Source organism: Trichophyton verrucosum (genome assembly GCF_000151505.1).
Source record: "Trichophyton verrucosum HKI 0517 chromosome Unknown contig00187_1.f1.exp, whole genome shotgun sequence".
Classification (NCBI taxonomy): domain Eukaryota; kingdom Fungi; phylum Ascomycota; class Eurotiomycetes; order Onygenales; family Arthrodermataceae; genus Trichophyton; species Trichophyton verrucosum.
In genome coordinates this window covers 1-17,230 of record NW_003315535.1, presented here as the reverse complement: position 1 = coordinate 17,230, position 17,230 = coordinate 1, and the positions used below count along the sequence as shown (strand labels likewise).

Genomic DNA, 17,230 nt, shown 5'->3' with positions numbered 1-17,230 from the left:
AGTATGGCAGAGGAGCTGGATTTCGCCCTGGAAGAGGCGTTAGACGGGTTGATCAATTCCACCTTTGGAAATGCCGTCGAGGTCATCGTATGTCCTGATTTCCATTATCGTCCCTCTCACCTTTTTTTTTTTTTTTTTTTTTTTTTTTTTTTTTTTTTTTTTTTTTGAACTGTGTGCTAACGGGCGAGGTTGCAGGTCAGCATCGTTGCTCTGTCCAAGAATGAAATTCGCATTGTCCAGTCCAGCATGTTGGGCAGCGTGCTCTCCAACATCCTCCTTGTCCTGGGATGCTGTTTCTTCTTTGGCGGAATCAACTACCACGAACAGTCCTTCAACAGCACCGCGGCATCCACCATGTCCTCCATGATGACCGTTGCATCGGCCTCCCTGATCATCCCATCTACTCTCTATGCATCTCTCTCTTCCTCCAAGGCCGACTCCAGGGAGAACATCCTCTTCCTCTCCCACGGCACCGCCATCATTCTTCTCATCGTGTACATCATGTATCTCTTCTTCCAGCTTCGATCTCACCCTGACCTCTTCGAGAGCCCCAATGTCGAGGCCGGTGATACTAGAGAGGAAGAGGAAGAAGAGGAGCGCATCCTCAACCCTTACGCTGCTTCCATCTTGCTTCTTATCATCACCGTCCTTGTCTCAGGATGCGCAGAGTACCTCGTTGGAAGTATCGAACCCATCGTCCAGTCTACCGGTATGAGCAGGACTTTTATCGGTCTTATCCTTATCCCCATCGTCGGCAACGCTGCCGAGCACGTTACTGCCGTTGTAGTCGCATGCAAGAACAAGATGGACCTGGCCATCGGTGTCGCCATCGGAAGCAGTCTGCAGATCGCCCTCTTTGTGACTCCTTTCTTGGTCATCCTCGGCTGGATCATGGACAAGGACATGACCCTCCACTTCCAGACCTTTGAGACCGTCGCTTTCTTCATCTCGGGGCTCGTCGTTACCATCCTCATTCAGGATGGCAAGTCCAACTACCTCGAGGGTGGCCTCTGTCTTGGAATGTAAGTTCTCATTTCACCTCTGTGCATACTCTATATTCAACAGCAAGCAATGTGTACTAACCTCTTTTTTACCTTCAGGTACGTTATCATCGCTATCGGATTCTACGTCTATCCTGACGACGCAGGCGACATCGGCGCCGTTGCTTCTCAACTAGCCAGCCGTTTCGCCGTCTTCATCTGATCTGCTTCCTTCTCCTTTGTATATCCTGTACTGCCAAGCAGCAGAGTACTTTCTTCACTCCTTAGTCCCTTTCTTTCTCCATCTATAGCCAAGTCCCAACCCCTTGTATTATGCATTGAAAGTAGTAATCGATCTCCTTCGCCTCCCACTTCACTCTTCCCCGTCTGCGTATTCTGGAGATGCGTGTGGGCTGAATGGGCTTACTCTTATACATCTTCTATCTTACTGTTGCTCAAGGGACGCGCGTTTCCGGCTCTTCTGACAGGGTGTGGCGCCTGCAACTTTCCCCTATCAGCCGTTCCTCTGCGTCCGGGAAAGCAGCATAGTTTAATTCATCCATGCTAGAGACCCAATTATATCTGCTTCTTAGCCGAATTGCCCTCTCCTTTGCGTCCAACCTGATCATTTAGTCTAGATTTTGAGATCCATTGACGTCCACTCATATTGCTGTGATTAGATAATCAAATGGTCACGTGTAAATATAACTCCCACTCACGTGACTGGATGTCGACGGGAGGGTATCTGGTTTATATTTAGAGAAGAACACTGCTGCACTCATCAATGCAGTGAGATAAGAGTATCGACAGTCAGATCCTGCCAGTTATCTCGAAGTCCAACGTTTATCAATTACTTTAGGCTGCCAGTTGCTCTTCTATGCACTTTAACGCACGGAATTTCCATCACGTGACTCTCATATCGCCCGAATTCGAAGCTTTTTTCAATAATATCAATCTCAAATTGACGGCGAACAACTCCGGGTTGAATCAGCAGCAGCCGCATCCATTGAAACTGAGCGGTTGCAATACATTTACATACAGCGTATCAGAATATATGCTCCACTGTTGGACATATCTCGCCCTGACCGTCCTGCAGCCACTCGCAGGTTCAAAAGTCGTCGCTATCAAAACGCTTTAGAAGCAGAGTCCAGAATTTTTTTTTTTTTGGCCTACGAACAGAGACCCCATCCAACATGCCTCCCAGAATCCCCGTCCTTCCCGCTCGATCGGCTCTATCTCTCGTTCGCGCCACTCCAGTTCACGATACCATACACCAGACCACTCGGAAGTTCGGGAATATAAGTTTACGTTCGTCGAAATGCAATACCCCATTACCTCACAGGTCGTTGAAAGGAGCTTGTGCCTACCGTATGAGCTCTACTTCGTCTGGTGGTAGTGGGAAACAAAACGATGGAGGAGTTGGTGAGCAGCCATTGGGGCCGAACCAGGACCAATTGCCGCATGTAAGTGAAGAAGCAGCCGCGACTGCTCAGATCATGGGCAAGAAGTGTGGTGAAGTTGGTGGACCAGAGCTGGAGCAAGGGACACCAGTAGCAGATGTATATTATACCATTTTAATTCTGCATGTTATCCTATGCTTCGTCCATGGATGATGCTGTTTGTTGTGCGAGTGGTTCGCTAACTGTGTGATTTTGGTTAGATTCTCAAACGAGACAAAGACGCTCTTAAGAACATGCCCAAGGTCCTACGTGATGAGGCTGCGGCAAGTCAGAATGGAAGTGGTTCTAAGCGATCATTTTCTACCTCCGCAAGACTACACCAGGGCGAAGTGAAGGGTAATTCGCCGGAAGACCCCTCTGCTGCCACCGTTGCAAACATGCTTGCGGCTTCAAACCGGGGAGAATCTGTTGATGTCGAGAAAGGAATCCCAGAGGGCTTCAAGTACGAGCCACCAACTCTGCCTCTCCCACCAAACGAAAGATTTGATCGCCGGTATGAGCCATTGGTGGAACAGTTCACCAAGCTGATAATGAAGCATGGAAAACTATCTCTTGCCCAGAAGGTAAGATGGCCCTTCACCATCTGACTTTCTTCCAGCCAAAATACTTAACGTCATTCAAATAGCACATGGCCAAAATCCTAGAGTATCTTCGCACTGCTCCAGCACCACTCATCGACCCGTCAAAGCCTTTCCTCCCGGGTCCTCCATCCCCGCAACTCCCTCTAAACCCAATTCTATACCTTACTCTCGCCGTCGACTCTATTGCTCCTCTTTTCCGAATTCGTCAAATCAGGGGTATTGCTGGTGGTGGTGCTGCACTTCCCATCCCAAGCCCACTTGCTCAGCGCCAACGCCGCCGAGAAGCCATTACCTGGATCCTTGAGGCTGCCGAGAAGAGGCGTGACAATCAGCTTTCACACCGGATAGCGAATGAAATCATCGCCATTGCGGAGGGAAAGAGCAGTGTCTGGCTTAAGCGGGCTGCTATCCACAAACAGGCAACTGTTTCCCGTGCGAATATCCGCCGTGCCTCCCAGCAACGGAGGGGTAGGAAGCAATAAGTCATCGTAACTATGTGCTTTCTTTAACCCAAACGGGATGACATGAACATGGGCGGAGAGGTGCTGGGACAGAGTATACTCCTCTCTTCCTGTCCGTCCGCGGGGTTAATTGGTTTCAATTGTTTGTACCATGTTCTAGCCGCTGCTGAACCTTCCTTCCGCTGTTCCCTGTATAACTAGCTGTTTTTTGTTTTAGTTTTATCTCCCATGTGTGGAACCATTATTTATATGTATTAAGTCCAATGAATTAAGGTGGCCGATTAACTAGTCAGGTGATATGATTGTTGCCCCAAAGTGGAAATGGTCATTTTGCGGTCCATCGACTTTATCGCGACGTCAACATCAACCTCAACTTCCACTTTTTCAACATTCTCAACTCCTCTGCATCCTTTGCGCAATCTTCGAAGGGGCTTGTCTATTTTACTTTCCGGCAGATATGAGCCAAGCTGATATCTCGCCTAACTGGCCACCACCAGCAGATCAAAGCTAACAGGCATTGCCGTATCTATGCTGGGCCCAGCCGACTTACGGATGGTGGTAAGCAACGGGAGAGCAACATCACATTTCAAGCGGCGTTGAGCTTCTTTTTTAGCATGGTCTCGCGGCATCCTGCATCAACAAGTTAGGACGGCCGATTCTTCGCATGAAAAAAGGGCGATGGCTCTCGGCAAAACTTGTTTCTCCAGCATGACCCCTAGCCCTTATGCACAAGTGGCACGCTTTAAGACCGACCACATCCTCGGCATTTTTCTTGACCTTCCATATTGAGGGCAGAAAGGCAACCTGCAGGCAATACGGGAGAGCGTTTGTTAGGCCCGAGGGGCTTCCGTTCGTTCCATGGTGAAGGACTTGTCACCCCCTTCAACTCAGACAGATATCTGTCGTTTATGCTTGTGTTTCAGCTAGTTATTTAGTTAACTAGCAGTTGAGTCTTGGTGAACGAGGTCTCGTATCTGCTATATTGCTTGCCATTTCCCAACCAAGGTGGCCATGCATGGAGGAAAGTCTCGCGTGCATGCAAAATGGGCAAGCTTAATCCCCATGCTAATTCCGATAGGCAACAAGTGAGCGTTATCAGTTGGTTCAGCCCGCTTGGTGGAGCTACTTTGGATGGATCTATGCCGAATTCCAATTCCTTTTACTTAACAAATTTTACGTTACACTGGCGCGACTGGCGTCGCGTTAGGGAGAATGCTGTATGCTCGTTTGCTCACCGAACCGCCTACGGGAGAGGGCAAGCCTTGGGATCTGCAGGCGACCTTCCGAGTCACATCATGCAGCCTAAAAATACCATGGCGAAAAAAATGTCCCGTCCAGGGCAAAATGAGTTGGGTTGAGGAAGCCTGATCAGGAAGAGCTAGCTTCTCCAGACCGTATGTTCCCCTCATTCCTCCAATAATCTGGGGATACAGTTGTTCAACGAGATTGCACAGGGGTACCCGGGAGGAATCTTGCAACCCCATATATTCGAGCGGGGCCTTCGTATGCCCTCGCAAGGGTGCGGACATCCCAACTCCGCTGGTAGCCTGGCTGGTGGCATTTTGTCAAATTATACGACCAGATGCCGGGTTGTTGATGACGGAGTCCTTCTGCTATTAGAAGGACCTAGGAACCCACGGATTCCCCCTTCGATTGCTCTTCTGTGGTGCAGATTGCGTCGTGGGATAAATCCGTTCATTCATCCTCTCACATCATGGTCAAGCTTACGGCCTGTTTGCTACTGCTTGTAGCTGCAGTACAGGCTAAACTCCCGGTTACTCCGATCAGCCAGCTCCGCGCTGAGGTAAGTTGGATACTAGAGCCTACCCAGCTCAAAAATGGTCAATACCGTTGACTCTGTCGTCAGTCCCATCGTAACAAGGCTCTTGTTGCCCGCAGTCAGGATGTGAATGCCGCGTTCCCTGCGCATACTATCCAGATCCCCATCGACCATTTCCCAAAGAGCAGCCGATATGAACCTCACACCACGGAGAAGTTCAACCTGCGATACTGGTTTGATGCTAGCCATTACAAGGAGGGTGGCCCTGTGATCATTCTTCATGGCGGAGAGACTAGCGGCGAAGGTAGGTGATGGCGACTGTGCCCGTTTTGAGATATCACGTCCCGAGTCCGCAAGCAGCACTTACGAAGTGATTGTTTTAGGTCGCATTCCATTCCTCCAGAAGGGTATCCTGGCCCAGCTTGCACAGGCAACAAATGGTATCGGAGTTATCATGGAGCACCGATACTACGGTGGCTCCCTTCCAACTCCCGATTTCTCGAACAAGAGCTTGCGCTTCTTGACAACCGAACAAGCACTTGCTGATACCGCGTACTTTTCCAAGAACATCAAGTTCCCTGGCCTTGAGAAATATAACTTGACTGCTCCTGGTACCGCGCATATCCTGTACGGTGGCTCATATGCTGGTGGACAAGTTGTAAGTAGGAGTATCTAACTCGGGTGGCCTCGGATTTTCCTTCCATACTAACCCATCTGTTGACAGGCATTCCTCCGAACACAGTACCCTGATATCTTCTGGGGAGCCATCTCTTCCTCCGGTGTGACCAAGGCCATATATGATTACTGGCAGTATTTTGAGCCCATCCGTCAGGAGGCTCCTCAGGACTGTGTTCATGTCACCCAAAACTTCGTTGATATCGTTGACAACATTATTATTCACGGAAAGAACGCCAATACCACCAGAGAGTTGAAGAACTTGTTTGGTCTTGGCCGCCTCCGTGATGCTGACTTTGCCAATGCCCTCTCCTCTGGTATTACCGGATGGCAGTCCACCAACTGGGACCCTGCCATCAGCGGCAAGAGCTTCTACCAGTACTGCGGTGAAATCACCAGTGACCGTTACCTCTATCCGGTTACTGCTCAGCAGAAGGCTTCCGCTAAGCGTATCATCGAAGCTGGTGGACACGGACGTGAGGCTCCTGAGATCCTACCACAGCTACTCAACTTTGTCGGTTGGCTCAACAAGAGCACCTTGGAGTCCTGCTCCGGCCAGGGCCAAACTGCTGAGGAGTGCCTGAACTCCTACGATGAGGCCTTTTACAAGCAGGATAATGCCGACCAGAGCTGGAGAGCATGGCCCTGGCAATACTGCAACGAGTAAGTCTGGTTTGGCACTATTATTATAAGCTGCGAACTCTCGTGTTAACTGTGAATGCAATAGATGGGGATACCTCCAGACCGGCAGCGGTGCTCCCAAGAACATCCGTCCTGTCATTTCCCGACTGATCGACCTGCCATACACTTCCAACATCTGCAAGCAGGCCTTTGGCATTACCAAACCATCCAACGTTGACCTTGTCAACAAGTATGGCGCTTTCGATATCGAGTATGACCGTCTTGCCTTTGTCGATGGAGGTTCAGACCCATGGAAGGAGGCCGGTGTCCACGCGACTGCTGCCAGAAAGCGAGGAACCTCCACCAACAAGCCGTTTATCCTCATCCCTGACGCCGTCCACCACTGTAAGTCAAGTTAAACTCTTTCAAATGTTAGAAGATCTTATGTGTTATGTTACATGATGCTCACCATGTCCGTTACACTTTAGGGGACGAGAACGGACTCTATCCCAACGAGACTACCGCCGAGCTTCCACCACAGCGGATCAAGGAAGTCCAGGCTGAGGAAGCCCGCTTCGTCAAGGAATGGATGAAGGGTAAGTGAGCCCGTATTCTCAACCATGTCGGCCTGACCTTGACTGCTAACATATCACTCTCTTTTTGCTTCGCCCCGCAGAATGGAAGCGTAAACGTTTCCACCACATCGCCTAGAAGAGGGGCAGGAGCGAGACATGACCTTCTTAAGTACATATATACATTGATCATCAGACATTTACCGACATACGGAAGAACCTATCTTTGATGAATGATGAATTACCTGCTCACGTTCTGCCTTTCCTTGTCCCCCCGTAAGATCTGATCGTGAACCCTGGCTGGAAGTGAACAGCACAAGCACAAAAATGCGGTATTACCATCTCATGAGCAGCCAGCTGACCCGCGAATCGCCATCTCCTGCGCCTGCGCCGGGTTGTCAGTTGTCGTAGCCCGTATATGCTGCTCACCCGTCGGCTATCCATGTCCCTCTCGTGACCTGGCTGCACAAGCAAAAGCAAAAGCAAAAGGACCGTCGCGGCCAGCAGCTCTCGCCAGCGGCGGGAGATCCAATTGTGTGCACAGGGCTTACCACGAGGCTGGGTTTCGTAAGCTTTCTCGTCTTTGCTTTTTCGTCGTTTACGTTCATCCCAGACATCGAGGCCCTTAAGGCTGCTGTGCTAAGGTCTGGAGAAGTTTTGTGGAGTCATGATGATGATGGTGCTGCTGCTGAGTGCTGCTGAGTTCTGTTGTGTGTTGAGTGTCCTTTTCGCCCCCAGCTGTACGGAAAGCCGAAAGCTGCGTCTCGATATCTAGACGGTCCCCCGTAACTAATCTGACCTGTAACCAGCTGTAGAGGACCCTAGGGCGAGGCTGCTGCTGCGTGTCCTGTAACTGGCTCGCTGCAGAGTTTAGCAGCAAGGCGGCTGTAACTGAGATCGACCTGGCCTGCATCTTCAACCTCCCCGGCCGCAACTCCTGACGCCTTGCGCGACTGCAGCGGCAGACACCTCACGAACTTGGCGAGACGAACCCGTGAGATCCGTTATTATTTTATTTCCTTCTTTTTGCTTCCTCCGGAGACACCAATTCGCACAGGGAGAATCCCCGTCCTGACTGATCGCAAAAAGCTTGCCTCACCTTGCCTGCTTCCGTCCGGCCAACCACTGACAGCGCGCAAAAAAATCGACTTCCGCTACAACTGACTGCATCCCAGTACCCACGGCAAGAGACACCTCATCGAATGACACGCGGGGTGTCCAGCAAGTTACCCCGTCAAGCCGCTCACCACTGGTCAGGCTGACTCTGTTGGGTTGGATTCGATTCGCCTGAAGCCCGCCATCTTACCCGCCCCGACGCTGTCTAACCACCGGGTCCAGAGCTATTTATATATACAACACGTCAAGAAGACATCCCGGAACAGCAGTGCGCAGGTGACTTCTGGAGATAAATGCTCAACGTCTGCCCACCCTGGCTCGACAAGACGCCAGCCAGAGTTTTGAGCTCGACGAATTCACTCGTCCGTCTGCCTCAGCATCACCCACATCTTCCGCCCCGGTTGCTCGACTCAGATCTGAATCAGCCTCCGAGGTAGATCGAACACATCCCGCCAGGAAGAGGAGTCCCACTGGACTTGCATGGCTCTTTGGGTGGGGGGAAAGGAGGGGTCACCGAAATAATTCTCGCCAGGCAGCTGGTAAGCGAGAGGGTGGTCAACGGCACAATAGATATCAAAGTCGTCGACAAGAGAGAAGTGACGGCACCAGGGCAAAACGGAGGGAGAGTATCGGAGAACAGAGTCCGTATAAAAGCACCTATTTCGGAGAGGGAGGACTACGGCAACGAATATACGAACTAGGCCGTGGATCACAGGCCCGGCTCGCAACAGAAGAAGAGAACATGAAGTTCTCACACAGCATCCAGTTCAACTCCGTTCCGGATTGGAGTGACAGCTATATTGCGTATAGCAATTTGAAGAAATTGTGAGGGGTCCCTATTTACTAGGAGAGTCAGCAAATTTTCCTTCCTAGGCTAACTGTTCTTGTAGGATATACACTCTTGAAAGACAAGTGAATAACCCCGAGCACGAAAATGGACAACTCGAGTCTGCCCCTCTCCTCGACAGGAGTATTGATACAGATGCCATATTCCGCCGCGCCCTAGATGGAGAGTTGGAGAAGATATGCTCTTTCTACCGCAAAAAGGAAACGGATTTGTATCAGGAGGTAGAGGATATCGCACAGGAGCTGGAATCATTCGCCCAGGATAGCATAGGAATCAACATGGAACCCGTTGCTCATTCACTCGTCAAGTCACGAACATTGAGCTTTGGTGGCAGAAATCGCCGGCGTAGTGAGGCCTCTCGCCATGCTACCCTTACCCAACATCGCTCAAGTACCATCAGTGAACCCTCTGGGCCTGAGGGGGATGCTGACAGTGATGACTCGGAAGATAACATGGATATGGCTGAGTTCCCACAGCGGAGGATACGGAGACATTCTGCCTCGTCAAGAGATTGGACAAGGGATCCACGGCCTCAGGAGGACCTGTTGAACAGCGAGCTTATGGATTCACGGTTTATGGGAGTAGCGCATGATCCCGAGCACACTGCGATCTATGACGTTGGAGTATCGTTGAAGAAACGAACAATCGGCATATATGTGTCCCTATGCGAGCTCAAGTCATTTATCCAGCTTAACCGTACTGGATTCTCAAAGGCTTTGAAGAAATATGACAAAACTCTTGACAGGAACCTGAGAAGGCAGTATATGGACTCCACCGTCCTAGTGGCCATGCCGTTCACAGATCCGACAATAGCCAAGCTTGATAACACCATTGCCAGAGTCGAGAGGCTGTACGCTGGGTTTGTTACGGATGGTGATTTGGGTCTGTCTAGACGAGAGCTTCGTCTCCATCTACGCGAGCATGTTGTTTGGGAACGAAATACCATATGGCGGGAGATGATCGGTATAGAAAGGAAGACTCAGGCTGCAAACATGGGAATACGCAGAACACTGCTTGGAGGAGAGCAGGATATGGAAACGGCTCAACGACAGGGTGATGAGCAAGAAGCAAGCATAAAGGAGTTCATAACCCCCGTGGGACGGTGTCCTGTCCCAGCATGGCTCCTATCGTCTACTTTTGCGACACTGATAGTTATCCTTATTATATTCGGGGTTATGCTTGTGGTGCCAATCATGAAGAAGCCCGAACAGCAAAACTGCCTGGCAATGCTGGTTTTTGTCAGTTTGCTATGGGCTACCGAGGTGATACCACTTTTCGTGACATCAATCCTTGTCCCCTTCCTCACTGTCACACTAGGGATCATGCGTTCAGAAGAAGATCACTCTAGACTGGGCGCGAAAGAGGCTACAAGTGCAGTCTTTGCAGCAATGTGGACGCCAGTCATAATGCTTCTCCTTGGTGGCTTTACAATTGCCGCCGCTCTATCGAAACATGATATTGCACGCAGAATGGCTACATTTGTGCTAAGCAAAGCAGGTACCAAGCCAAGAACCGTGCTCCTGACGAACATGTTTGTTGGCATGTTTTTGAGTATGTGGATTAGCAATGTTGCTGCTCCAGTGCTTTGCTTTTCCATCATTCAAGTAAGTTTGCAAATTTGTGCCTTTGGGAATAACACCGCTAACAACTGTCCCATCTAGCCGATGCTTCGAAACCTACCGACCGATTCCCGGTTCTCAAAAGCCGTAATCCTAGGCATTGCGCTGGCTTCTAACATTGGAGGCGCTGCATCTCCAATTGCGTCGCCACAGAACATCATTGCATTGCAGAACATGGACCCTGCCATCAGCTGGGGAACTTGGTTCTTCATTGCCCTGCCAATTTGCATTCTCTCAATTCTGGGCATCTGGGTCCTTCTCCTTATCACTTTCAACCCAAGCCGCGGAACAACCATCGTCCCAATCCGTTCCGTCAAGGATAAGTTCACCGGTATCCAATGGTTCATCGCCATCGTCACTATCGGCACCATCTGCTTATGGTGTGTCAGCCATCAGCTTGAAAGCACCTTTGGAGACATGGGCGTCATCGCCATCCTCCCTCTAGTTCTGTTTTTTGGCACTGGAATTCTCACGAAAGAAGACTTTAACAACTTCCTCTGGACTATTATCATTCTGGCGTCAGGTGGTCTCTGTCTCGGGAAGGCGGTCACGTCTTCCGGACTGCTACATACCATCGCCCGCTCTATAACAAGCAGCGTGGCTGGGTTGAGCCTTTACGGCGTCCTCTTCGTCTTTGCGGCGTTGATTCTTGTGGTGGCAACTTTCATCTCCCATACTGTGGCGGCGCTGATTCTCCTACCCCTTGTCAAAGAAGTGGGTATGGGAATGAACGAGCCACATCCTAACCTCCTAGTGATGGGAAGTGCATTGATGTGCTCTGTGGCTATGGGCCTCCCCACAAGTGGCTTCCCCAATATGAGTAAGTTTTCGTTACATGTCTGTGTTCGAGAAATCCCTATCTAACGTTTTGTTTTCACAGCCGCCATCATGATGGAAGTTCCAGAGACCGGCCAGCGATATCTTCGTGTCCGTCATTTCATCACACGAGGCGTACCAGCGAGTGTTCTCTCATTCGGCCTTGTTGTAACCCTTGGATACGGACTGATGATCGTTGCGGGGCTGTAGGTCTTCGCTGCCATTTCTCTCTTCTGATACGGCGCATTCTATGGAGCATTGACCCCTACCAATATACAGGGGCTTCCCGTCTGTACTTCTAAGTATAAAAGATTTACATTGATATTGTTACATAGCAAGCGGACCCAGTAGAACATACACAATACAACTGGATAAAAGACATTAAAGTATGAACCATACCGAGTACCCCTGGCCGACAGGCGACTTTGTCCTTCTATTGGCCTATGCTAGTCAAGGGCATTCGGCAAGTCATACTCACGTGATCTAGTTATTTTATGATTAATTCATATGACTCAGCCTGTCAACTACAGCCATTGGTTGGCTGGTTTAATGGATTATGTCATCCGCCCGGAATTCATGTCTGAAATATAAAGTGGATCACGGTGGTAGAAACTCCACACAAGGAACAACAACTCGACAACATGAGTCGAGTATTTGTCGATGAATGATCTCACTTTGGCACAATGTAAGTTACATCCGAGAGAAAAAGGATTGTTGAGACCTGGTTTGGCCCACTGCTTTCTGCTCAGCAATAATCAAATTATATAGCTAGCTGAAGGCAGGGATACTAAGGTACCAGGTAAGCCAGAGATCTCCCCGTCCAGTAGCCACGATAAGGGTACATTACGGAATAGTGATGATTATATACCCCTTGGTGTAGATATAGCCTGCATTATAAGGATAAGGAAAATCATGCCGACAACCAGAGGAGTATTATCGGGCCAAGTCTACAGCGAGTATTCCGTAACGAGGAGACGGGAGCGTTACCTTTGTTTCGATGTCGTCTAAACAAACATGATGACATAATCGCTATAGTTCAATGCCTAGCGCATGATCCTCCTTACTAAGCAGAGTCACCGGTCAAGTCCGTCCCTGATTACATCATCGCTTTTAGCTACTTAGATTGCGGGAAGGCGAAGAAGAAAAGAAGCAAAAACACGGAGAAGCAAACACATGGAGCTGCCACTGGCTGCGATGGGCTAAGCTGGTGACTAGGGTGGAGGAGACCTGCGTAGGGGCCGTGGCGTCGATGCCTGCATTGCACATATCGAAGCGAAGAGCTCGGCTTTTCAGTCTGCTCTTATGGATCGCCCTGCTGAGAGAGGGCGCTCTGCTGTATCACAGTCGATCGGCATATAAGTAGCAGCTGAGCTCCCGCCTGGCTGAGACCGGCGTTGAAGGCTCCTTCAGTCCTCAACTGCCTATATCCCGACGTCTCATCCCCATACCTCCTCTTCACTACTACACCCAACCATGTTGGCCTCCTCGACCACGGCTGCTGTGGTGCTTGCGGCATCCCAGCTCTTTTCCGGAGTTCGTGCTGATGGCCCTACCTGCCCTCCTGGCGGCGAGGTGAGCTGTCATAACTCCGGCCCCGTCGGAGATACCTGTTGCTTCAACACTCCTGGTGGCCTTATTCTTCAAACTCAGTTCTGGGATGCAGACCCAGCTACTGGCCCTGAAGATTCATGGACCATCCACGGTCTCTGGTGAGTTTTCTTTTTTTTTTTTTTTTTGCATGAGTATGATTGAACGAAACCGAGGCTCTAATATTGTTGATAAATATTCTAGGCCCGATAACTGTGATGGTACCTACGAGCAATTCTGTGACATGAGCCGTGAATATAGCAATATCACCCAGATTCTCCAGGCTCAGGGCAAACATGATACTCTTGAGTACATGATGAAGTACTTCAAGGACTACAAGGGTGATGATGAAACCTTCTGGGAACACGAGTGGAACAAGCATGGTACATGCATGAGCACCTTCGAGACGAAGTGCTACATGGACTATATGCCCCAACAGGAAGTTGGCGACTACTTTACCAAACTCGTTGAGTTGTTCAAGGGATTGAACACCTACAAAGTTGGTGTATACTCAGTCTTGTCGCTCTCTGGGTATAAACTAACACTCTATTTAGACCCTCGCTGATGCTGGCATCACTCCAAGTAATGACAAGACCTACGCCCTCCGTGACTTACAGGCCGCTGTTAAGTCTTCTTTTGGCATGGAAATCACTTTTAACTGCAAGAATGGTGCTCTCAACGAAGCCTGGTACTTCTATAACGTCCGTGGATCTGCCCAGACTGGAGAATATATTCCTACTCTCCCAGGTACGTCAATGCCATGGCCTTTGATACTCAATCCCCTAGTACATGCCTAACAACTCTGTACAGGCGGATCTCCATCAACCTGCCCTGACACCGGCATTCGATACCTCCCTAAGAAAAGCGGGGGCACTCAGCCACCAACCACCACCACCCCTGGCAGCCCAGCCCCCACTGGTACCTTCTCTGGAAAGGGCTATCTTACCGTGACTGTCATGGGCGAGGAAGACGGATGCCTCATTAGCAGTGGAAACTGGTACACCACCGGAACTTGTGCTACTTATCGCGCTGCTGCTTCCGGCTCCGGATTCACCTTGACATCCAGCAAGGGTGCATGTGGCATGGTTAATGATCAATTCAAGTGTGGCTCTGGAGTCACCGCTTCTGTCTTTGGGGTATGTCTCCCTCCATCCTTTCCATGCCAAATACTCTTACTAACTATCTCCCAGGCTTCCGAAGGAAAGCTTGCTGCCAGCGGCAAGTCCACCTTTTATGCTGACAAAATCCCAAGTGGTTCCACTCAGGCTCCAGTCTACACTGCTCCGCGCGCCATCCCACTCACCGTTTCATGGCAGGCCATTTAGATAATTCTTATGATGTACAGTCCAGACACGCTTATATGCGCTCACTCTTGCAAGCGTATTTAGTATCGGGTTAAAGACATGACCTTTTCAGTATATGAATAGATATGAACATGAATATATATGCCCATATATACAAAATGTACTCGCTCTCCTGCAAAATGCATCTAGAAAGCTGTAACTGCCCAAGAAAAACATAGTATGACCTTTTATGCTTTCTGCATAACTCTTGCACTAGTCCTAGTTCGGCAAGCATAACTTCGGCTTAGTGTTGGATTACTAATAAGCTTTGGATATCTGGACCATCCCACTTCGAGACTAGCGCTTTTCTAAATGTAGGGCAAAAAATTGTAAGCGAAGCGACTGTGCGAAATTCAGTTTTATCGACGAGGACGACAAGCTCATTCAACCGCCAACATCTCCGCCCCTTCGACATCAGCCCACGGCGTTTGCTTTTGGTGAAGGGACTACGAAGATAATACAAGGTGAGCCTTCCAATCTGCTTGCCCTTGCCGCATTTCATCCCCTGGGACTGCGGTTTCGCTACTGTCTGGTTGTGGGTGTGTGTGGACATTTTGTGTGGACGAATTTTGCGCAAGGCGAGAAGACATTGTCGATGCAGCGCTGTCGAGATACCGTGAAAGAGATGTCAAGCACGTTGTGTTTCTGCTTTTCTTGACAATAAATGTGTTCTTGTGAAAGGTTTACATGATTTGTTCCATTCTAACTGCGATTTTTTCCCCCAATTATAGTCCAATACATCAACCGCAATCATGGGTATCTCACGAGACTCCCGCCACAAGCGTTCGGCCACCGGTGCTAAGAGAGCTCACTACCGCAAGAAGAGGTATGGATATTTTCCCGGGGAACACTCTGGACGAGGAAAAAATAAAAGAAAGAAAGACATAAAGAATTGAGGAGTAGAGACTGACGGTGGCGGACATCCAGGGCTTTCGAGAAGGGCCGTCAGCCAGCCAATACCCGTATTGGCCCCAAGCGCATCCACACCGTCCGCGTCCGCGGTGGTAACCAGAAATTCCGTGCCCTTCGTCTCGAGTCCGGCAACTTCTCCTGGGGCTCTGAGGGTCTCTCCCGCAAAGTCCGTGTGATTGCCGTGTCCTACCACCCTTCCAACAACGAACTTGTCCGTACCAACACCCTCACCAAATCTGCTGTTGTCCAAGTCGACGCTGCTCCTTTCCGACAATGGTATGAGGCACACTACGGTCAGCCCCTTGGCCGACGACGCCAGCAAAAGACCGCTGCCGAGACTACCGAGGAGAAGAAGAGCAACAGCGTTGCCAAGAAGCAGGCAGCTCGTGTTGCTGTAATGGGCAAAGTTGAGCCTGCTCTTGAGAAGCAGTTCGAGGCCGGTCGATTGTATGCTGTTGTCTCTTCCAGACCTGGCCAGAGTGGACGAGTGGATGGTTATATCCTGGAGGGAGAGGAACTTGCTTTCTACCAGCGTGCTATCAGAAAGTAAAACCACACAACAACAATACGAACAAATTTTTCTACCAAAAAAAAAAAAGAGAGAGAAGCCCTTTTCTTCATATCTTCTCTTTTTCTGAAGACAAGCATGGTTCTCCTGCAGGTTTAAGGAATGAAAAAGAAGATATAACTTTTATTGCCATAGCACCCTCTGTTTTATGTCTTGACTGGACGGGCGGGGCATTGCTGTGCTGGTGCTGGTGCTGTTGTATGTGGAAAGCGGTTTTGATCGGGAGTTTGTGCATTTACCTACCTATTACGATGTTATAAACATTACCGATGCAATGATGTCTGTAGGTCTCTGGGGCTATTACCTTGGTTTTCTACTCGGAATGAATACATTTTCCTACCCCCTTTTAATAATAGGCTTTTCCATCCAATATAAATGACTAGGTATGTTATGTAGAACGTTGGCCAAGTATGTCGGTCAGAAGGGGAAATAGTCTCTTCTCCTGCCATCCCACTCGTTTCGGCTCAATCCAAGCCAAACGTAGGCTAGTATATATTACTCCGCACGCCCAAATACTAGCATATGTAGTCCCATAAGCATAACTCAATTCTTTTTTGTCCTCTTAACCGTCTATGTAGGTTCGTACTACAATGTAGCCTCTGATCGGCGTCCATTGTCCAATCAAACTACTTCAATTGGAGGTCGAAGGGAAGTTTTATATCAACTGTTCGCAGAACTAAGGTATCCTCCCTCTATGGTCCAGACACCAATGGGCAACAGAAATCAGCTATGTATGTATGTCTGTGGCTCTGTAATCGATATATCAGAGCGGTTATCATGGCGTGAAGACAGCCGTGAGCTGGCTATTTTTTTCAGGGGTAGATCAGGGATTGTGAGATTCTTTGCAAAACACCTCGAATCCTGTCAAAATGAACGCGTTAGCAGAGCAAATAAACAGAGAATATGATGGTACCTCTCTAGGAGTATTTTGGATATCTGTAAGCCAGGAACCGGGACGCCTAGAGCTCTTCCATGTTCAAAGGGCTAGAGATCGAATGCCTGGCCTAAAGCAACTGCTTTAGTGAAGGAGAGGCATGTCCAGTCTCTAGTCTTTGAGAAATCTTCATCAGAACCTAAGACTTGAGCCTATAGAACCCTATGCAAAGGCTAGGCTTATTCCAAAGAAGCCTGAGGATGGTAAAACGGTGTTTTTGGGCGTATTTCCTGTGTCCAATCTTCACCTCTGCTGTCTCTTCAAGCTGCTGTTGGTCATCATTGGCGAAGACAAAATATACTTTGCTTCGATCTTTGCCTACGTCAACAACTTCGGCTGGACGTTTGGAACGCACACA

The 17,230-nt window shown here is 49.4% G+C and overlaps 6 protein-coding genes across 6 annotated transcripts; all 6 read left to right on the top strand.

The window, feature by feature from the left end:
- Positions 1 to 3: 3 nt before the first annotated feature.
- TRV_01924 (vacuolar H+/Ca2+ exchanger) lies at positions 4 to 1,203 on the top strand (the record flags this gene model as incomplete). Its single annotated transcript, XM_003023890.1, has 3 exons — positions 4 to 87; positions 196 to 1,022; positions 1,101 to 1,203. 3 exons carry the CDS (start codon positions 4 to 6, stop codon positions 1,201 to 1,203), a joined length of 1,014 nt encoding a protein of 337 aa, XP_003023936.1.
- Positions 1,204 to 2,173: 970 nt separating this feature from the next.
- TRV_01923 (uncharacterized protein) lies at positions 2,174 to 3,503 on the top strand (the record flags this gene model as incomplete). The annotated part of the gene is made up of 3 exons (XM_003023889.1): positions 2,174 to 2,539; positions 2,641 to 3,003; positions 3,066 to 3,503. 3 exons carry the CDS (start codon positions 2,174 to 2,176, stop codon positions 3,501 to 3,503), a joined length of 1,167 nt encoding a protein of 388 aa, XP_003023935.1.
- A 1,693-nt stretch (positions 3,504 to 5,196) lies between these two features.
- On the top strand, positions 5,197 to 7,162 carry TRV_01922 (extracellular serine carboxypeptidase, putative; the record flags this gene model as incomplete). The annotated part of the gene is made up of 6 exons (XM_003023888.1): positions 5,197 to 5,286; positions 5,350 to 5,566; positions 5,646 to 5,920; positions 5,987 to 6,600; positions 6,665 to 6,963; positions 7,047 to 7,162. The coding sequence occupies 6 exons, from the start codon at positions 5,197 to 5,199 to the stop codon at positions 7,160 to 7,162; spliced, it is 1,611 nt and encodes a 536-aa protein (XP_003023934.1).
- A 1,826-nt stretch (positions 7,163 to 8,988) lies between these two features.
- On the top strand, positions 8,989 to 11,738 carry TRV_01921 (uncharacterized protein; the record flags this gene model as incomplete). The annotated part of the gene is made up of 4 exons (XM_003023887.1): positions 8,989 to 9,071; positions 9,137 to 10,697; positions 10,755 to 11,532; positions 11,593 to 11,738. 4 exons carry the CDS (start codon positions 8,989 to 8,991, stop codon positions 11,736 to 11,738), a joined length of 2,568 nt encoding a protein of 855 aa, XP_003023933.1.
- Positions 11,739 to 13,001: 1,263 nt separating this feature from the next.
- Positions 13,002 to 14,440, top strand: TRV_01920 (ribonuclease T2 family, putative; the record flags this gene model as incomplete). The annotated part of the gene is made up of 4 exons (XM_003023886.1): positions 13,002 to 13,237; positions 13,320 to 13,614; positions 13,670 to 13,862; positions 13,926 to 14,440. The coding sequence occupies 4 exons, from the start codon at positions 13,002 to 13,004 to the stop codon at positions 14,438 to 14,440; spliced, it is 1,239 nt and encodes a 412-aa protein (XP_003023932.1).
- A 770-nt stretch (positions 14,441 to 15,210) lies between these two features.
- TRV_01919 (uncharacterized protein) lies at positions 15,211 to 15,920 on the top strand (the record flags this gene model as incomplete). The annotated part of the gene is made up of 2 exons (XM_003023885.1): positions 15,211 to 15,284; positions 15,386 to 15,920. 2 exons carry the CDS (start codon positions 15,211 to 15,213, stop codon positions 15,918 to 15,920), a joined length of 609 nt encoding a protein of 202 aa, XP_003023931.1.
- Between the last annotated feature and the right edge of the window lie 1,310 nt (positions 15,921 to 17,230).